The 22935-nt window shown below is 35.5% G+C and overlaps 1 protein-coding gene across 3 annotated transcripts in view; it reads right to left on the bottom strand.

Annotated features, from left to right (window-relative positions):
* MON2 (MON2 homolog, regulator of endosome-to-Golgi trafficking) overlaps positions 1–22935 on the bottom strand; it is a 127223-nt gene that overhangs the window by 78820 nt on the left and 25468 nt on the right. For all 3 annotated transcript variants that reach the window (XM_082634558.1, XM_082634559.1, XM_082634560.1), the window contains exons 5-10: positions 21328–21457; positions 19161–19258; positions 17929–18054; positions 13528–13722; positions 1085–1209; positions 566–702 (exon numbers count right to left, since the gene is read on the bottom strand). In XM_082634558.1, coding sequence (XP_082490684.1) covers positions 566–702; positions 1085–1209; positions 13528–13722; positions 17929–18054; positions 19161–19258; positions 21328–21457 — 811 coding nt within the window. The remainder of the gene's footprint in view (positions 1–565; positions 703–1084; positions 1210–13527; positions 13723–17928; positions 18055–19160; positions 19259–21327; positions 21458–22935) is intronic.

Genomic DNA, 22935 nt, shown 5'->3' with positions numbered 1-22935 from the left:
CTATGTAACATACCTTTTGTTGAATCACTTTTTATCAGAGGTGGGAATAAAGGACAAAAGAGACCACTAATCAGAAAGTTAAAAATGGAAGAGAAAGAAGTTAAAGGGAACAAGAAGCTATACACTGATTTCCAAACTTAAATCATGTTCACCTGTTTTGTTAAAAGAATGACTAACAGACCTCCTTAGTTACAACCTTAGTAGTAACCACACTCTTTAAAGAGAGGCACCAAATGAAGATTCTTCTAAAATGAAAATTAGCATCTAAACTTTTGTTCTTATGTGATGAGAGGAACTGAAAGTATATCAGAGAAGAAAATATATTCTGGAAAGAAATAAACATGGTTACCTCAGTGAGATCAAATTATTCTTTAAGTGTAAATCTTTATATTTATATATAAAATATAAAATATTATAAAGAAATATAATAAATTATAAAATAAATGTATATATTTAGGTAACCTCAATTTCTCTAGTCACAGGATTTCTGTAAATATCCTCTCAGAACACTGAATATTATAAATTATGGCAGAATATAAAAACCAAAATATGAGTAAGCCTTTACCAGCTTGGTTTGTTGTAGCAGGATTTCCAGTAGGAGGGACAAGAAACAAGGACTGGATAAAAGATCCCAGTGCATTCACAATATCACGAAAAACCTTGGTAGAATGCTGTTTCATATCATAGGACTGGCAAAATGACCTGTAAAATAATTTTAAATGTTTCTGAAGAAAATATTTGATTAAAATTTTTAAACTTTTTTTAATAGCAAGCAATGCTGATAAATCAGTCTCAATGCTATACTTAAAACTTCTTCATCACACCTGAGTGATTTTACTAACTCTGGACAAAGGTTCAGAATGAGGTCAGTGTTCTAAAAAAATTATCTTGGCCATATTAACACAGTAAATTCAACTGATGGCAATCCCTAATCACACTTTTTGCCCACACCTACACCCCTCCATATACATACAATACACAATTTTCTTTGTTTAGAAATCATTATTTGAAACAAATATTCAAGCTCTTTCTGCTAGCATAAATATTAACCTATCCATTTAACAAAATATTGCTGAGGTTTTACCTCAATAGCTGAGGCTGCACACAGAGTCTGTGTATTGATTCCACTGCAACAGCTCGTAGCCACTGTGGTTTATCTGCATCCAGAAATTTCACCAGAAGTGACAGAAATATTTCACATTCAGTTACCTAAAAAATACAACATTTTAAATAATATTTCTTTAAATCTAAGAATTATAAATTATACTTATTCTTACTCCTATGGACAAACCAATAAAATCTTTTAATTTTAAATAAATTATGATCCTTAATGGGGAGTGGAGAAAAAGAAAAGAAGGGAAAAGTAGTTATATATGGAAAAGATAACAGTAAAAATAATCAGTGTCTCCCTAAATATATCATTGAAAACTCACACTAATGATCTTCTAACATGGTTAATCTTTTATACCTATTCTTTAGAAAGCACTATGCACCATCATGCCATCCTCATTCCTGGAAGGCAGCATGTATCATGTACACTCATGTACCCTTCATAATATCACAACACTTTTTCCACGTGTTCTTATGCTGCTTAAGAAACAAAGAGGCAATAAGCCAAAGAATGTTTAGCATGTACTTTCTAGTAGGAAAACAAGAAGGAACCTATAGCAGTTGACAGGTGTAAGATATATAAAGTACTCAGAACAAGGCTTGGTACATAGTTTTGCATTATTAACTATTAGTTATTACCTTTGGTATTAATATAAACCATCTCCTTTGCAAGCTCTTTATAAATAAATAACAACATTTAAAGCATATTCTTGACATTATTCATTAAATGTCTGATAACTGAACGAATGAACAAATGAAAAGTAACCAGGTTATTCAAAGGTTGTTTCTGTTACATATTTGTTGAGGACACAGCAGGACCTCTGGGAGGTAAGAATTAACCTGACATTGTGATCACTAGGCCAAACTAAATCATACTTCCACACCAAGGACAGCAGGTTATTGGACGTTTTTTTTTTTTTTTTTTTTCTTTTTTTTATTAGTTTCTGCTTTATAACAAAGTGAATCAGTCATACATATACATCTGTTCCCACATCCCTTCCCTCATGCATCTCCCTCCCTCCCACCCTCCCCATCCCACCCCTCCAGGCGGTCACAAAGCACCGAGCTGATCTCCCTGTGCTCTGCGGCTGCTTCCCACTATCTATCTACCTTACGTTTGGTAGTGTATATATGTCCATGCCTCTCTTTCGCTTTGTCACAGCTTACCCTTCCCCCTCCCCATATCCTCAAGTCCATTCTCAAGTAGGTCTGTGTCTTTATTCCCGTTTTACCCCTAGGTTCTTCATGACATTTTTTTTTTAATTCCGTATATATGTGTTAGCATACGTTATTTGTCTTTCTCTTTCTGACTTACTTCACTCTGTAGGACAGACTCTAGGTCTATCCACCTCATTACAAATAGCTCAGTTTCATTTCTTTTTATGGCTGAGTAATATTCCATTGTATATATGTGCCACATCTTCTTTATCCGTTCATCCGATGATGGACACTTAGGTTGTTTCCATCTCCGGGCTATTGTGAATAGAGCTGCGATGAACATTTTGGTACATGTCTCTTTTTGAATTATGGTTTTCTCAGGGTATATGCCCAGTAGTGGGATTGCTGGGTCATATGGTAGTTCTATTTGTAGTTTTTTAAGGAACCTCCATACCGTTCTCCATAGTGGCTGTACCAATTCACATTCCCACCAGCAGTGCAAGAGTGTTCCCTTTTCTCCACACCCTCTCCAGCATTTATTGTTTCTAGATTTCTTGATGATGGCCATTCTGACTGGTGTGAGATGATATCTCATTGTAGTTTTGATTTGCATTTCTCTAATGATTAATGATGTTGAGCATTCTTTCATGTGTTTGTTGGCAGTCTGTATATCTTCTTTGGAGAAATGCCTATTTAAGTCTTCTGCCCATTTTTGGATTGGGTTGTTTGTTTTTTTGCTATTGAGCTGCATGAGCTGTTTATAAATTTTGGAGATTAATCCTTTGTCAGTTGCTTCATTTGCAAATATTTTCTCCCATTCTGAGGGTTGTCTTTTGGTCTTGTTTATGGTTTCCTTTGCTGTGCAAAAGCTTTGAAGTTTCATTAGGTCCCATTTGTTTATCTGTGTTTTTATTTCCATTTCTCTAGGAGGTGGGTCCAAAAGGATCTTGCTGTGATTTATGTCACAGAGTGTTCTACCTATGTTTTCCTCTAAGAGTTTGATAGTTTCTGGCCTTACATTTAAGTCTTTAATCCATTTTGAGCTTATTTTTGTGTATGGTGTTAGGGAATGATCTATTGGACGTTTTAGCTGGGGGTGCTCCAAAATGAGTGCGCATAATGCGAGGCAAGGAAATGTGAGAATACAGGAGCCCTTAGGATTTTAGCCCAAAGTCTCAGCAGTTGGCATTTTCTAATGCCTTTTAGGTAGATGCTTAAAAATAGGACATAATTATAAGGATAAAGTAGGAGGGATAACTAAAAACAATTTCATCCTTAGATTGCTACGACTGGGTAAGTCATAAGGCAGAGCTTTGTCACTGTCCTAAACTTGATATGGTTGAAAAGCACTGATGAGAAATCACATGGCTCAGCTTCTTTATCCATCAGCTTTGTAGATGACAACAAGCTAGGTAATCTTCTTATAAATAAAGGATAAAAGTACCTGCACCTTCCTGAGAACTCAAAGGAGAAAAATATAAGAGTAAACAAATCCCCTAGACATGACAAAGTAACATGCAAATGCACAGTGCTTACTCTTTTTTCTAAATAAAATTACCCCTTTTAGTAAAGAACTGAAAAGGAGAGAAGCGTGTTAGTGACTCGCTGGGCAACAGCTTTATCTACTGAAGAGTTTTAACATGAGTAGGTCCTTCGAAATGTGGACCATCTGCGTTAGAGTAAAAGTAGAATTGAAAATGGTGACAGAATTGAAGCTCACTGGGTAGGTTTTCAAGCCAGAAAATAAAGGCTCTCAGAAACATCAAGTACATCACAGCCAAAGGAATTATTAATGTTATAAAACTTGCCTAGAAGAGTTTCCTTTCATTTCCTCTCCTATGAAAAAGTGACTCCAGTACAAATCAAACAATCACTCAATTTTATACTACAGCCACTAAAATCTTGTGTTTTGGGTAACAGAGAGAGCCTCTCCCCTGAGGTCTGGAGCTTTGCTCTTGCTTCTTCCCTCCTTGCCAAGTGTGAAGCTCTGATCAGAGAACTAGTGGCTGAGGACAATGAATTGTCCTCAAGGGTATCTATCAGTGGAAAGTGCCTATTGTGAATCTAAGTTAAGCCTTTCCTCCAAGAGGCTGCACTCATATGAAACAGGTATCTACGATCCAAGTCCAACTCTTGTGGCACAAAAGTACTCCGTGAACACCATTATACTAGCATGAAGGGTGATGAATGTTTCTGAATTCCTATAGTCCTCTGGTACCAAATAATAGTCAAGAGACAACTGATGTTTAAGATGAATCAAAGCCATCCTGGTGGAAATTTTCATCAAAATACCACAGAGATGTCTGATAAGGTTTAATGTACATAAGATAACTGTTTGCTCAGGAGACAATGAAGAAAGTCTGGTAGAATATTTAAATGCAGGAGTCTATTTCTCAGGAGCTGTTTAGTGCTAACAACCTTATAGCTAGTGGATTTGTTAGTGATAAGATCCTTTGTGAGAGAAATATATGTAAAGACGTGGAAAATTAAGTTGCACAAGTCAACTGAGCCCATTCATTCCTTTTTAAAAGCAGTAAGTCAAAGGCAGAAGAGAGATATGCTAGCCACTTACAACTAAGTTTAGTAAACTCCTTAAAGATATGTTCCTAAAAAAGACATCTGGGCATGGAGCCTAAGTGTATCAGAGACCAGAAGAGCACCTAGCTCAGATGACAGAACGTGGAAAGAACATAGTGTACTACCTATATTATATCTGTACCCGAACGACTGGAGCATTCTCATTTCTTCTAATCACTCTCTATATATTAACAGAAGATTAGTTATCTTCTCCACCCTGAGTTACTTGATAGAATAAGAGATAAGGTGGTGAATACTGGGGAAGAACACTGATTCTCCAGTGCAGTGGTTCCCAAAGTGTGGTCCCTCAGACCATTTCAGTACATCTGTAACATCACACTATTTTCGTAATAAGACTAAGATATTACTTGCCATTTTTAATGTACTGACATTTGTACTGATGATTCAAAACAATGGTGGGTAAAACAGCTGGTGCTTTAGCAAGAATCAAGGCAGTAGCACCAAACTGTACTGCTGTCATTGTATTCTTCACCATCACACACAATTAAGGAAATTAAAAGGGTCTATTTCACCTAAGGACCACAATCACAAGGAACAAAAATAAAATAACAAATAACCAATAAAATACTATTGATTTTATTAAATCTGACCCATACGTGCATGTCTTTGTAATTTTCTGTGTGACAAAAACGGAAGTACACGTGAAGTACTTTTGCTGTATATCAAAGTACAATGGTTGTCTGAAGGAAAGGCACAGCTGGGAACTGAACTAATCACTTTTTTTCCTCCTATGAGAACCGTTTTAACTAAAAGAGTATATGGCAAACTATGACTATTTAGACTTGTGTATATTGCAGATATTTTCTCAAAAATTAACCAAGTAAGCCTGTCACTTTTGGGGAAACAATGGACAGTATTTATTGTCAATGATAAGATTCAAGCTTTCAAACAAAAATTAGAATTGTGGAAAACTTATATCTGCTGTTGTGACCTTGACAGCTTTTTAAAAACAAAAGACTCTTCTGATAAATGGTTGCTGATATTAACACATGAGATTTTTGGTACTATATAAAGTATCAACATTTGGAACATTTGCTCAACCATAATAAATGATGCATGAGTAAAGGATACAATTGAAGCATCAGATGAATCAATGAATTTTAATGTAAGAGTATAAAAATGTCATTACCATGGTTTCATTTCTACACCTATAAGAAAGAGTCACTGGTTCAGTTTGGTATAAGATCGAAGAAGAATATATACTATTACCTGAAAATGCCATTAAAATAATTCTGCCTTTTCTAACTATATATCATTGTGAGGACAGATTTTCTTCGTATGCTTTGACCGAAACAACGTATCACAAAATAATGAAAATAGAAGAAGGTATGAGAATCCAGCTATCTTCTATTAAGCCAGACATTAAAGAAATTTGCAAAAAATATAAAACAATGTTTTTCTTTTCTTTGGAAAATATAGGTATCTTTCACGAAAATAAATTTTTCTGTTAACATGTAATGGGTTTTAGTATCATCTCAGACTTAATTTTTAATACAATAAATAATGTTAGAAATAATCCACATAAATGAAAGCTCCTCAATATTTTTAAAGCATATAAAGGGGTCTTACAACCGAAAAGTATAAGAATTACTACTCTAGTATGTCCTTTAAGATGTATCATTTCCAGGTTTAAATATAGAAAACACAAGAGAAATAAGAGAGATGCATTCCACATCAATCACGTATCTCACCCCACAACAACCACACTTCTAACTTTTGCCCTTGGAGAAACAAGAATGTCTGAACTGTTCCGTACTAATGAGTCAAGTCTCCATGTAACAAATTATAACACTGAGGAATTAATGTCATATCTGAAGAATTCATCTTTGCAGCACAGTCCTAGAGCTGCCTTGTTATGAAGGGAAGTTTTACCAGTTGGTCATCATGCCGAATTGATAAGTGAAGAATAGAAGCAGGCTTTTCTCTTCCTTCAAACAGCAACATTCAATCTTTACTGTAGCTGGTTGTGCTTTTATCTCTCCCCATTCTGTCCCCCCAAATCGAGGAGACTAAGATCAAAATATAGAGAATGTACTGTTGTACAGGAAACTTGGCACTGGCAGCCTTGGAGAGAGGAAGAAATGAGAACTAAGAAAACAGTGAAGAATAAAATGCAGTGGGGTTAAGAGTGTGGGTTTTGGGGCCGTAAAAGATGATTTACTTAACAGATGATTACTTAACATCCCAGCTCTGCAGCTTATAAACTGTAGGGTCTCAGGCAAACTACATAAATATTCTGAACCTCATTTTTTCAGCTGTAAAATAGAAATATGAAGGCCTGCTTTATAGGGTTGTAGTAAAGTCTAAATGAATGAATGTAAAGTACTTGTTAGTATCCAGAGTATATGCACTCAGTAACAGCAATTCCATCTAAAATTGAAATTACTAAAGAATAAGATTTCTGTAGCTATGAAAAAGTCACTGGATGAACCGCTAGACAACAGAAGTGGTGAACAGAAACAAAATGCCTTAGTCTGCTTGAGCTGCCATAACAAAATACCATAGACTGGGTGGCTTAGAAAACAGAAATTTATTTCTCACAGTTCTAGAGGCTGGAAGTCTGAGATCGGGGTGGCAGCATGGATGGGTTCTGGTGAGGGCTCTTTTTCTGGCTTGCAGGCGGCTGCCTTACTACTGTGTCGTCACATGGCAGACAGAGAGAGAGAACACGCTCTCCAGTATCTCTTTGTATAAGGTCACTAATTCTACCATGGGGGCCCTACCTTCATGACCTCGTCTAACCTAATTATCTCCCAAAGATCTCATCTCCAAATACTGTCACGGTGGGGGGGTTAGGGCTTCAACATATAAATTTTGAAGGGATACAATTCAGCACCAAGTTTTATAAAAATAAAAGATAATTAAGTTGGTAATTCTTGATTTGGGAACAGAAACAAAATGTGAATTCTGCATTTGTCGTGGTGAAGATGTAAGCATGCTGCATTATTGTGGAGAACAGAAAAAAGATGGGGTTCCCCATTTCTGATTAGTGGATATGAAAAGGAAAAGGAGAAATGTCTTCTCTTTCTATAGCCTTATGTTAATTTAACTAGTTAAACATGTATTTTAGAGAGGGAAGAGAGAGAAGCCCTCCCAAGACAACTCTGATAATACTTAGGGAATAAATAGTGAAGTGACATATATTCGGCCTAGTCACAGGTATAAACTCTCTCTCAGTTCATCTGGGAAAGACTTCATTTCTCCTTCATTTTGAAGGAAAGTTTTGATTAGTATTCTTAATTGACAGTTTTTTCTTTCAGTACTTTGAATATATCACCCCATTCCCTTCTGGCTGGCAAGGTTTCTGCTGAGAAGTCTGCTGAAAATCTTATGAAAGCTCCCTTGCACATGAAGAGTCACTTTTCTTTTTCTGCTTTAAAGATATTTTGTCTGTGACTTCTGACAGCTTGATTATAATGTGTCTCTGTTTAGGTCTCTTGAATTAATCCCAGTTGGAATTCTTTGAGCTTCATGAATTTGTACGTCCATTTCCTTCTTCAAATTTGGAGAGTTTCAGCCATTACTTCTTCAAATAGGCTCTCTGCCCCTTTCCCTCCTCATCTAAGGCTCCCATAATGCATTGTGAAATAATAAGAAATATATATGCTGGTCTCCACCCCTGATTTTAGGAGAGCTCCTAAAACCCTTGTAAATAGGGGTGGCTAGGAGCATCCTTTGTTCTAAGAATTGACTTCTGACCCCGGTTCCTGACACATACCTCCTAAAACCCTTGTAATTTCCTGAATGACAGGAGCATCTGACACAGAGCTCCTAAATCCCTTGTAACTTCGTAGGTAACAGGAGTATCTTTTGTTCCAATGAAGCAACTCTCAATGGACTCTGGAATAGGGGTTAGTTACCAGAAAGAGCAAACCATGATTAGAAGCTTGGTACTTTCAGCCCCACCCTCCATTCTCTGGAGTGGGAAGAGGGGTGGAAGTTGAGTTAATAATCAATCATGCCTACATGATGGAACCTCCCTAAAAATTGCCAAAAGATGGAGTTTGGGGAATATCCAGGTTAGTCAACACATTTACATGACAGAAGGGTGGTATACCCCAGCTTCACAGGGACAGAAGCTCCTGCTCTCAGGACCCTTCCAGAATTCACCCTATGTATCTCTTCATCTGCCTGTTCATTGGTATCCTTTAAAATATCCTTGCTAATAAATTGGCAAAAGTAAGTAAAATGTTTTCCTGTGTTCTGTGAGTCACTTTATCAAGTTATTGAACCCCAAGAAGGGGTCGTGAGATCCTCCAATTTGTAGCCAAGTTAGACAGAAGTTGTTGGTAACCTGGGGATCCACTACTTGGGACTGGCATCTAAAACAGGGACAGTCTCGCAGACTGATCCCTTAACCTATGGGGCCTGTGCTAACTCTGGAATATGTCAGAATTTAATCAAAATGTAAGACACCTGGTTGTCAGAGAACTGGTCAGTGTGGGAAAAATATCTACGTTTGGTTACAGAGGTATTGTGAGTGTGAAAGTAAAACACAGTGCGTTTTTCCTAGACATGCATATACTGGTCTACTTGAGGTGTCCCATAGGGTCTCTTCATTCTTTTTTCTTTTTGCTCCTCTGACTTGGTAATTTCAAATAACCTGTCTTCAACTGATTCCTCCTTCTGCTTGATCCAGTCTGCTGTCTATTTCCTCTAGTGAATTTTTTCAATTCAGTTATTGTATTCTTCAGCTTCAGAATTTGTTTGGTTCTTTTTTATAGTTTCTCTTTGTTGATATTCTCATTTTGTTCATATACCATTTTCCTGACTAGTTGTCTGTGTTCTTTTTTAGCTCTCTGAGCATCTTTGTGATGATTATTTTGAATTCTTTGTTGGGTAACTCACTTATCTCCATTTCTTCAGGGACAGCTTCTGGAGGTTTATTTTGCTCCTTTGGTTAGGCCATGTTTTCCTGTTTATTTGTATGTCTTCTTATTTTCTGTTGAAATTTGGGCATTTGAAAAAACAGCTAACTCTTTTAGTCTTTATGGACTGGCTTTGTACAGGGAAAGATCTTTACCAATCAGCCCAGCTAGAGATTTTGGGGTCCTTTCAAACCTTTTCTGTCAATGTGTCCTCTCTGGGCTTATGTGTGTAATTTCCCAGCTAAAGACGTTTGCCGATTTCTACTCAGGAGCTCCCTCTGGTGTCTGTATGTAGTACTGCAGCCTGTGGTGCTGTATCAAGTCAAGGTATTGGTGCTTCCTCTGGTGTCTGTCTGTGTTACTACAATCTCCCTGGTGCTGTGGAAAGTCACAGGGCTTGACTTTGATCTCAGCAGGCCCCCAGGCATCCAAGTATGTTGCTGCCTTTCTTTTAAGTGTCCAAGAGTCAGGTGAGACAAAAAATCAGTCCCTTGGGCAGTACCCCCAAAAGTCAGGACATTGGTTGCATATTTCACCTTTCTTTTCCACCTGAAGGAGAAGGCATAAGTTGGGAATTTCCCTTGATCATACCATGCTGTGCTGTGCCAGGAGTGGGATGAGGTACAGCGGGTAAGTGCAATGGGTTTTCCTACCTACTCTAATGAACCTTTTCTTGGCCTTGGACTTGCCTGGGGTGCTGTACTTTCTAAGCTGGTTTCTAAAGCTCTCACAAGGGCAATCTGTTCTGTATATTGTTAAGTTGGTGTCTCCATGAGGGGTAGAGTGCCTGGAGCTTCCTATTCTATCATCTTTTCACTCTGCTGTACATTTTTTTTAACTTTCTTTGTGGATAGAAACAGACTATAAATAAACACAATACAGAAAATATAACAGCTGATAGATAAAAGCTTTCCATCTTTAGAGAAACTAATCTACCTTTCTTAAAAAAGAAGAACTTTAAAAGACTCTTAAACCCTTGGCACCAAGCTCTGATAGTTTACAGTTCCCTAAATAGCAACACATTCTTTTTTTTTAATTTAACTTTGTTTTTCTTATATAGCAGGTTCTTATCAGTTATCTATTTTATACATATTAGTGTATATACGTCAAACCCAATCTCCCAATTCATCCCACCACCATCACCCCCCTCCCCGCTTTCCCCCCTTATTCTCCATACGTTTGTTCTCTATATTTGTGTCTCCATCTCTGCCTTGCAAACTGGTTCATCTGCACCATTTTTCTAGATTCCACATATGTGCATTAATTTACGATATCTGTTTTTCTCTTTCTGACTTACTTCATTCTGTATGACAATCTCTAGGTCCATCCACGCCTCTACAATGACACAATTTTGTTCCTTTTTATGGCTGAGTAATATTCCATTGTATACATGTACCACAACTTCTTTATCCATTTGTCTGTCGATGGGCATTTAGGTTGCTTCCATGCCCTGGCTATTGTAAATAGTGCTGCAATGAACATTGGGATGCATGTGTCTTTTTGAATTATGGTTTTCTCTGGGTATATGCCCAGTAGTGGGATTGCTGGGTCATATGGTAATTCTATTTTTAGATTTTTTAAGGAACCTCCATACTGTTCTCCGTAGTGGCTGTATCAATTTACATTCCCACCAACAGTGCAAGAGGGTTCCCTTTTCTCCACACCCTCTCCAGCATTTGTTGTTTGTAGATTTTCTGATGATGCCCATTCTAACCGGTGTGAGGTAATACCTCATTGTAGTCTTGATTTGCATTTCTCTAATAATTAGTCGTGCTGAGCAGCTTTTCCTGTGCCTTGTGGCCATCTGTATGTCTTCTTTAGAGAAATGTCTATTTAGGTCTTCTGCCCATTTTTGGATTGGGTTGTTTGTTTTTTTAATATTGAGCTGCATGAGCTGTTCATATATTTTGGAGATTAATCCTTTGTCCATTGATTTGTTTGCAAATATTTTCTCCCATTCTGAGGTTGTCTTTTTGTCTTCTTTATAGTTTCCTTTGCTGTGCAAAAGCTTTTAAGTTTCATTAGGTCCCATTTGTTTATTTTTGTTTTTATTTTCATTACTCTAGGAAGTAGGTCAAAAAAGATCTTGCTGTGATTTACATCAAAGAGTGTTCTTCCTATATTTTCCTCTAAGAGCTTTATAGTGTCCAGTCTTACATTCAGGTCTTTATAATCCATTTGGAGTTTATTTTTGTGTATGGTGTTAGGGAGTGTTGTAATTTCATTCTTAGCAACACATTTTGAAATGACTTGATTTCCTACAGCACTGCCATACAATGTATTAGATATATTATAGATATACCTCACATGGCCAGAAAAAATTATAACTACAGTGCTTATAAAGACTATTTCTAAATGCATTTTACATAAATGGACTTGGAATATGAAAAGAACATCTATGACAAGTATAACATAAATATGGAAAAAACCTTTTTTTTAAAATAGTCTCCATAGAATTTAGTATAAACTACCTATACGGTCTAATAGTTTGTTATGTTGTTGGTTATCACTAACATGTAGCATATTGACTTTTCATAGATGATCTATAACCAATTACTTTTTTTTTTTTTTTTTTTTTTGCAGTATGCGGGCCTCTCACTGTTGTGGCCTCTCCCGTTGCGGAGCACAGGCTCCAGACGCGCAGGCTCAGCAGCTGTAGCTCCCGGGTCTAGCCGCTCCACGGCATGTGGGATCTTCCCGGACTGGGGCATGAACCCGCGTCCCCTGCGTTGGCAGGCAGACTCTCAACCACTGCGCCACCAAGGAAGCCCTCTTTTTTTTTTTTTTTTTTTCCGTACGCGGGCCTCTCACTGTTGTGGCCTCTCCCGCTGCGGAGCACAGGCTCCGGACGCGCAGGCCCAGCGGCCATGGCCCACGGGCCCAGCCGCTCCGCGGCACATGGGATCCTCCCAGACCGGGGCACGAACCCGCATCCCCTGCATCGGCAGGCGGACTCTCAACCACTGCGCCACCAGGGAGGCCCCCGAAGCCCTCTTTTTTTAAAAAAAAAAAAAATTCTTTTTTCTTGTGATGAGAACTTTTTTAAAAAATTAATTAATTAATTTATTTATTTATTTTTGGCTGTGTTGGGTCTTCGTTTCTGTGCAAGGGCTTTCTCTAGTTGCAGCAAGCGGGGGCCACTCATCACAGTGCACGGGCCTCTCACTATTATGGCCTCTCTTGTTGTGGAGCACAGGCCCCAGACGCGTAGGCTCAGTAGTTGTGGCTCACGGGCCTAGTTGCTCCGCAGCATGTGGGATCTTCCCAGACCAGGGCTTGAACCCATGTCCCCCGCATTGGCAGGCAGATTCTCAACCACTGCACCACAAGGGAAGCCCTAACCAATTACTTTTGTTAATTAAAATGAAGGTAAAATGCTGAATTTGACTTAACATAAAATTAAAAAGAAACATACCATCATATACCATTTTCTCTGAAAAACATTTAAGAGTCAATCATTACATTGAAAGAATTATGATCTGGAATATCACAACATATCCTGCATCCAAAAATTTATGCAAAATAGATACAATATTAGACTGAAAGTAAAAATTGATTTCTAATGCTAGAATTCACCAAATCTGATAACAGGCCATGACTCTTCTTTACATACATTAAAAATGCCACATAAACATAAGAAAGGGAAGAATGAACTTTTGAGTACCTAAGACAGTACCTATAGGTGCTCAAAAAAAAGTTTGCTTAACTGAAGTGAAAAAGCTAAATACATCATCTTCTCAGAAGAGACTTCATGCGATTACACACACAAACACATATGAAAATTAGCACTTACCAAAAGACTGTAAAATTGCTTAATCAGAACAGATACTACTCTCAGCAAACGCATGCAGATAGGAAAATATGGTTTTTCAACTGGTGCTGGAGAAGATGAAGTGCTGGAACCTTGTCTGAACTTTATATTTGGAGAAAAGAGCTTTATCACAAGAGGACATACCCTTTCTTTGAGGAGGAAACTAAATTCCTGATGCTATTTGCAAAGATTAAAAAAAAAAAAAGAAAAAAAAGAAGAATTAACTTAGTTTGTACTTAATGCTTATAAAACAGTCTCACAGTTAATAATAATCTTTAATAATCAGTATGAATAATTTAGCTTTATTATAAGTTTATACAGTTTATTATTTTACCATTTTACACACAATTCTGAAATTAGTATTATTCTTTGAGAATATAAGATCAAACAATATTTCAATAAGTTTTAAAAAGAATCTAAGTTAAAAGGGAACATTTAATAATTTTGGAATTAAAACAATGTTTATTACTAGGAATTTTAATTTTTGTAGGACACTAGCAATTAAAAACATAAAGAACAGAAGAAAGAAAATAGATTACACAAATTCAAACAGATAAAGCATTTAAATAGGCAGCTGACAAAAAATCTGATTAATAAACTATAATAAATTATATAATTCAGATTTTATTTTGCAAAGATAATTCTATTCATGCATAGAAGATTTACTAATTAAGTTAATATTTTGTTCTACTTTGATTGCTTGAACAGAACACAATGAGCTGATAAAAACACAACGACAAACAAGCATAATTATTTTAAAGTCTGGGAATCTTGCAAAGAATTCTTAGATTTTACTTATAATTATGGCATACTATGCAGAAAAGCTCCCTTAATCTATTAATGCCTTGACTATATTAGCCAAAAGTAGTCCCATTATACTGACAATACAAAGTCCAGTCTACATTTAATGTCTAACCTCAAATATATATTATTCTGTTGTTTTAAGCATCTCAATTTCATTGAAGCTGCAAACAAAGAAACAATAATAAAAATCTACCAATCTAATCCTTTAATCTTACCAAAAAAAGGAAAAATAAGGCATAGAGCAGTTTATTTGTTCAGAATCACAAAATTTGTAAAATGTATTTTTTTTAAAAAATCAGGTTCATTCAAGAAAAATCAGCTTCACTAGAGAAAAAAAAAAGAAGACACAGATAAGTAAAAAGATAAAAATAAAAGCTTTGCTTCATCTCACCTCCCAGAGATAAGTTAGTGAGTCATCATTGTTGACTCCAAATATATATCCTTCTAGTCTTTTATATCCATTTTTTAACATCTTTATTGGAGTATAATTGCTTTTATATCCATTTTAATGTACTTTTAATTCCTCCCCCCAAAAAATGGCATCTTAAGAGTTAAGTGATTTGAAATTCTACTCTCAAATCTACAGTAGTTTCACTGACAAAATGAAAAGCATAGTTAAGTCCGTTTTCATACTTTATTAAATAACCTTAGGTATTGGTTAATTCATAAATATTACAGACAACTCTGAAAAGTTTTATCTATTCACTTTTCCCCCTCACTATTCAACTAGCTGCAACTTGGTTTCCTCCACAACCCCCATCAACCACTCCATCTCCACTGAAAAACTATTCTCATTATACTCATGATCTCTGTGGACACAGCAATCACTGCCCTTTCAGTCTTACCAAATTTCTTTGAAGCACCTGACGTAACTGATTACTTGGTTCATCTTGAAGCTTTCTCTGCTTTTGTCTTTTATTATGCCACAGTCTCTCAGATGCATTCCTATACTTCTGGCCCCCATGTTCTTAGTCTCTTTTGTATGCTCATCCTCTCATGCCCAACCATTTAACAGTGAGGTTCCTCAGAGCTCCAGAATATCAGGTCCTCACTTCCATATGTTATCGCCATAGGTGATCTCATTCACTCCCATATCTTCAATTAGCAACTATATGCCAGTGAAGTTTAAATTTATAACTTTAGCCCAAAACCTTACTTCTGAGCTCAAGATGCATAAATTAAACTACCATTTTGTGTACACTCAGGTATCTCAAAATGAGTAAGTTCAAAACTGAATAAACTATCTTTTCTAGCAAAAGTTCTGCCCAGAGTATTCCACCTTAGTAGCAAGCAACACACTGCTCAAGCCAGAAAGCCAAAAGTCATCTTTGATTAATAAAGTATAATTAGTCCTATAACTCACTGATTTTATTTTGAAGAAGGTAAAAAACTGCTTTTTTTCCTCACATTTCAATGATTTATTCAGCATTTACTTGCTGACTGTTTAATATGCACCAAGCACTGTGCTAGGTAAAGGAATTCAAGGTTAAGTTCGATTTTGTCCCTGCCCTTATAAAGCTTATTTTCTAAAAGAGAAGACAGATCCTTTCTTAGAGCCACTGCTCTGGAATATTCTTTTCCTATACTACCTATTTCCCCCAACTAACTACTCTTTATCTTTCAGGTGAAAGCTTCATAGCCTTCATTCATCACCAACTCTCCACCAGGTTTAGTACCTATGTTACTCATTTCCATAGCACTTTTTATACTTTTTCCTCATAGCACTCATCATGGCTTATCATTCAGTTAATGTCTTTCTTCCAATTAGATTGATAAGTGCCATAGGGCAGGAACTTTATCTGTCTTATTTAAATTCTGTATCCTTGGCACTGAACACATGGACTAGCATATTGTAAGGGATTGGTAAATTTTGATTGGATGAGTGAATAATGAGTGAATGAAAGCAAATATTTATCTCTTGAAGAAAACTTTGTAGGTGTAAATTCTAGGATCTTACACAGAATAATTCTTTTTTCTCCTCTGCATTATAGCAGGAAGAATAAAGTAGAATAGATTTATTATGGGCACAATAAATCTGGAAACATTTTTTCAAATCTTTTCCTACAAAATTAAAAAACATAATCCAAACTATAGACATTTCAAATTCAAATTCATTGTCTATGGCCATACCACCCTGAACATGCCCGATCTCGTCAAATTCAAATTCATTTACAAATTCATTCACTCATTCATTTAAATATTTATTGAACACCTGTCATATGCCAGGCACCACTATAGGCACCTATACAACAGTGAACTAAGTCCCTGCCTCATAGAGCTTACTTTCCTGCAGGGGAAGTGAGAAGATCAACTAATGTACAAATATATAAGCCAGGAGGAAATAAGTGATATAAAGAAAAATAACAAGGAGTAAGAAAGACAAGGGTGCTGCCATGAAAAAAAGCTGCCATTTTACACAGTGGTGAGGAAGGTTTATCTGGTAGGTTGACCACTGAGTAAAGACCTCAAAAGAGTAAGAGAACAAGCCATATGGGAGAAAAGCATTCCGGGTTCAGGAAGCAGGAAGTACAAAGGCCAAGGAGCAGGAGTCCACCTGGATCATTTAGGAACAACAAGAATGACAGTGTGGCTAGAGGGTGAGGGCACTTACAAACTAGGAAACCTTAGACAAATTATTTAACCCTCTTAAAGTCTTAGCTTCCTCCTGTGTAAAGTAGGAATAATTGGTACTTCTCAGGCATTTGTGCAGCTTAAAGAGAGTATGATATATAAGGAATTTAGCAAAGTCACAGCATGGAGTAGGCAGTCCAAAGTGGTAGCTGTTACAACTATCAGTTTATACAATTAGTCGAGTTGTATCTAAACTTATCCTATACTAATACAAGAAAGGGAATCATCAGTTAATATTGTTATCCTTGAATCATCAGTTAATCATCAGTTAATACTGTTACCATTGAAAGGACCTACTTTTTTCGCACTTGATTCACACATTTTGTAGGTAAGAGCAAGGATAAAATAGATGACTTAGGGAGGGGCAGCATGGTAGGGAAAGGAGCTAAAGTAGTAGTTAAAAGTTCTAAGTTTTTGTTCAAGATCTGCTAATAACTAAAGAACCCCATGTAAATCACTGAATCACTTTTGGAATTTAGCTTCTTACAAGTAAAATGAAAAGTTTGAATTCTTTCTCACTTTTTCCCCTATTAACCTTCTGTTTTGAAATATTCTGTATAGCACATTAAATTTATTAAGCATTGATGACTTCTTTTTTCCATTTAAATTATGTTAAAGCACAAAGCTGCATATAAACAAGTAAAAAAATTAGTAACAATTTTTTAAGACTTTTAAATATAAAAATAGCTCACATACCACATTCCTCTGTACACCCTTAGATTGGGAAATGCTTGACTAGACACTCTAGGAATTCCTTCTAATGTTAAAATTTCAAACTGCTTGGGCACAACAAAAATTAAGATATCAGCAAATTATTATATGTCTAAAGTCTAAGGTTATGATTTTTTGCATCTTTTAATGTGGGGGAAAATACATGTTATTCTCTTGAAAAATATCTGTGAAAAAATTAAAGATTAATTTTGTTGCAAGATACTACAAATGGCTTACTTGTAAAAAGACTTGTGGAAAATCATTCAAGACTGACTCAAGTAATTCGAGGCCAAATGTTCGGGTCATTTCTGTCATGCCTACTAGCCAGTAAGGGGCATCAGCATTAACCAACTGACAAAGGTCCTGGGAAAATAAATCAAACAATGAATAAAAAATAATTAAATATTTCACATGCTGGAATGAAATGTCCTTTCATTTTATAGTTCATAAAAAATTTTTTAAAGTATCTCTTCTTAAATAATAGGTTTTACTCCTTAGGAACTAAGTACTGGTAATTCAAATTTTGATTAATTGTATAGTTGATTATATAAGTAAACTAAATATATAGAGTGCACAGATAAAATGGTTATTCTAACATTGTTTTAATGAAAAACCACTTAACCCTTTAATCAAAATTAATAAAATTTTCAGTGCAGGTTAATCTTATTTATTCATGACAAGTAATGTAAAAATCAGGTATTTGCATATCAAATTACATTAGGTAGAACAGAAGTTTAGTACTTTAATTTTCCTATTAAAGGAAGTATTTTATATGACTAGTCATCCTTAATATATCTAGTTCAGGGTTTAATTCATTTTATTTCCTTAAAGTGAAACATAACATTTTATCATGTTAATTAGCTATAGATGCTCTTTAATGTTTTAGAATTTTTTTTAAATACAGGTATCACGGGCTTTTCAAAAGTTCTCTTTACCACTTAGCTTTTACAGAAGACCTACGTTAGCACCTGTTTTCTCTAACCATAAGAAATTTGAAGAGGATTTTCACTTTTACAGAAAAAAAATAAAAGGCAAAAGTGAAAATCGTGTCAGCACTTGCTTTGCAGCGAGGCCATAGTAGAGGCAGCACACACCCCAGGCAGCAAGAGTGGTACTGCCAAGCTCTTTCCCCGGGAACTACACTCAGCATCTCAGCATCAAGCTGCCATAGCTTTGAACTGTGTCTGTGAGCATCTGTGCTTTATCTCGATCTATTTTGTGCATTCGTTAGGTAATTGTGCACTAAGGTAATTGCTTTTTCACTTTAGGTCATTTTGTCTTATGAAAGGTTTCACAGAAATGTGCTACTGTCAGACAGTGGGGGAAACCTGTACCTCTTTGACACTTTAAAATTGGACAATTAAAAAAAAATGACGCTTAAAAAACTGAATCAGATACAAAATTCCAAAATCAAAAATTCATACAAAACTATATTGTATAATAAAAATTATTCTTATCAACTGAAATACCTGGAAAAGCATATATGCATCTTTAGCACAAGGTTTGAGGGTACTGACAGATCTTCTGTTACTATTTCCTTGGACTAGTACTGGTTGTTCTACAACATCTGCAATCAAAATTAGAGGGGTTTTAGGAGTTCATAATGACCTTTAATAAATCATATATACTGTCTAAAAGGTATGCTTAAAATAAATACTTATTTATAGAATTATAAACTTTAATAATAACTTCACAACCATGCCTCCAAAATGGAAAGAAAAATTGGGAATCCCATTTTTATACAAAATGCCATAAAAATCACTCTTCACTATCTTACATTCATTTTAATAAACTTAGTATCTTTACGCATACATTTGATTTTCTCAGTACCCCTTTCTCCAGTCTCTTTATTTCATGGATTCAAAATCCACATGATCCTTGAATGTACCATTAAATATCAAACATATAAATATTTATCACATGGTTAATTTCTCTATCATCTCTCCATCTTCAAAAGAATTAACTGCTTGATCTGCCACAAGTACTATGTCAGTCACAGGTACTGACTAGCTAAGAGTCAACTAGAATGGTGCTTCCCAATTTCTTTGAATACTAAGAAGATATCATTCCCTGTAAGTTATGACAGCCTGTTTTGAATAAATGTTGACTCAATGACTACTTGAAAAGAAAGAGGTTCTAAGTATTTTCTACCTTATTAGAAAGTATTAGTCTTTAGAGACACACAGCCAAAACTACCAATCCAGAACTTATATTGAGATTATGAATATACAAGACATTCAAACTGGAGAACTGCCCTGTTTTATCCCTTAAGTTTAATTCCTTAATATTTCAAACTGCTAGAATTCCACCTGCATTTCCCCTAGGAAAAGTGAGACCAAAGTCAGTGGGAATATTCTAATAAACCAACAGATTAAATGCTCAAACTGAATGTGAAAAATCTGACCAATGGTTAATTTCAGGAAAAGTGAAGCAATTATTAGAGTAGGCAGCATTATCATTACTTACTAGTACTGCCGTTTTTTTTTACCAGTATTACCAAGATTGCTAATATCAAGAGTTTAAGGGGAGGGCTTCCCTGGTGGCGCAGTGGTCGAGAGTCTGCCTGCCGATGCAGGGGACACGGGTTCATGCCCCGGGCCGGGAAGATCCCACATGCCGTGGAGCGGCTGGGCCCATGAGCCATGGCCGCTGAGCCTGCGCATCCGGAGCCTGTGCTCCGCAACGGGAGAGGCCACAACAGTGAGAGGCCCGTGTACCGAAAAAAAAAAAAAAAAAAAAAAAAGAGTTTAAGGGGAAAAAAAAAACTATGTAAAGGGAAAAAAAAGTTTAATCTTTTGTTTCTTGACTCCATCGAACAGAGAGGTTGCTCTTGGTAGCATCTTATGATCTTTTCAACTGATCATGGGAAAAAATTTACTTTTCATCCAATAAGGGTAACAAATGAAAAAAATGTTAAAAGTTATCAAATTATAACAGAAACATAGTATCTGTAAGCTCTGTGACAGGACATGTTTCTAAGTTTTTAGGAAATGTGGTAAATCACAAAGAAAAAGATGCTAAAAATTACAAGTATTTGATGCAAATATGAAAATATTAAACTTTACATTATATAAATATTCTTGATTAATACATGTTAATAGGCAGAGACAAAGATTCACATAAGGGAAGCTCACTCTTGGGAATTTACCCTAAAGAAATAATTCATGTGGAAATATGTATGTAGGAAGACACTCAAAACAATACTAAACTATTGAACACAAGTAGTTCATTAAATTATAGAATAGCCACAAAATATAATGCAACCATTAAAATTTCAATTACAAAAATAAAAAAATAACATGAAAAATTCACATAATGTAATGTTTGGCTAAAAATACTTAAAATGCAACATCTGGTGTGAAATGTGAAATTATCATCTTCGATATGAAATTATGAATATATTAGAAATAAACATGGAAAATAGAGTCCACTTTTTAGGGTGATAAAATTATGGAGGATTAATCTTTTGAATTGCCATTATCAATAATAATGAAGTTAAAATAAACAGACTTTTTAAAGTATTCTAATTTTTAGGTAGCCTAAGTTCATAGGGGAATGGCTGACAATCAATAAAAGAGAAAAGCATGGATGTTAGAGCCACCCACTGTCAAAAGGAAACAACTTTTTTCACTTTACCTCTGTGTCGTTCATCTTCAGCAACCATCCTCTCAAACACAACAGTAACAACTTGTCGCACTGTAGCAGCAGCTGTATTATTTGTAATATTATCTTTTGTGAAGTGTAGTCGAAAACAAAGAACAATTGCCTAAAAAAACAATTTCCATTTAGTGTGAAATAAGACTGAGGAACATGGTTATTATCTTTATTTTATCTGATGTAACCCAAAATTAAATAATTTATTTCGCTGCTTCAATCACCTACACTAAAAGTCTCACTCTTTTATATACTAAAACTACAAAAAGCTCAGGATTTTTAAATAATTCAAACTCTCAGTAAATACACAAACACATAAGATTAACCAAGGTAATGTGAAATACTCCTTTCACAATCTGGTTCTTTTAACATGTATATAATAATGTGTTGTGCTTTTATTTTCCCAGAACAACTTTTTTTTTGCAAATAGCAAGTACTCAAACTTTGTTGTATCACTAAATCATCTGGAGAAATACTATATAAACTTGCTAAGCGTATAAATGAATAATTTTTAAAAAAGGAATCATTTTTTCTTTTAAAATAAACTTTATTAAGGTATAATTTATATATAATAAACTGTATCCCTTTAAAGTATATAATTTTATGAGCTCTGACAGTTATATTCACCTATGGAACTACTGCCACAATCAAGTATAAGACATTTCCACCATCCTAAAAGTTTCCTTGTGCTCTTGCAGTCCATTTTTTCCTCCACCCTTGGCCCCAGGTAACCACCAATCTGCTTTTATCACTATAGATTAGCTGGTATTTTCTATACAAATAGAATCATTCAGTATGTGCTCTTTTCTGTTTGGTTTCTTTCACTTGTAATATTTGTGAAATTCATCCACGTTTTTCTTTGTATCAGTAATTTGTACTTTTTTAATCCATGGTATGAGTATACCACATTCTACTTAACCATTCATCTCCTGATACACATTTGGGTTGTTTCAGTTTTTGGCTACTGTACATAAAGCTGCTGTGAACATTCACATACAAATTTCAATGAGGACATGTATTTTCATTTACCTGGGTAAGTAAACACCTAAGAGTGAAATGGACAGATCACATAGTAAGTATAAGTTAAGATTTTAAAGAAACTGTTAGTTTTCCAAAGTTGCTTTACAATTTTATATTCCTGCCAGCAGTATGTGTGAGTTCAAAATTATTGCATATTCTCAACAACACTTGATATGGTCAGTCTTTTTAAATCTTAACTATTCTAATGGGTGTGTAATAATATCTCCTTGTGGTTTTAATCTGCTTTTCCCTGATAACTAAAGATTCTGAGGCACTTTCCATGTATTCATTAGTCAGCTGAATAGATTATTTTGTAAAGTGTCTGTTGAAATCATTTGTCCATTTTTTATTGGGTTGTCTTATGAATGAGTTGTAAGAGTGTTTTCAATAAATTGTAGATAAAAGTCCTTTGTCAGATATTTGTGAATACTTCCCCCATTCGGTGGCTTCTTTTATGGTTCATGGGTTTGTGCCCTACCTAAGAAGTCTCTACCTACCCCAAGGTCACAAAAATTTTCTCCTATGTGTTCTTCTAGAAGTTTTACAGTTTTAAAAGAAGCCAGTCTTGGA

Source organism: Mesoplodon mirus (genome assembly GCF_964341445.2).
Source record: "Mesoplodon mirus genome assembly, chromosome: 11".
Taxonomy (NCBI): domain Eukaryota; kingdom Metazoa; phylum Chordata; class Mammalia; order Artiodactyla; family Ziphiidae; genus Mesoplodon; species Mesoplodon mirus.
This window is presented reverse-complemented; position numbering and strand designations above follow the sequence as displayed.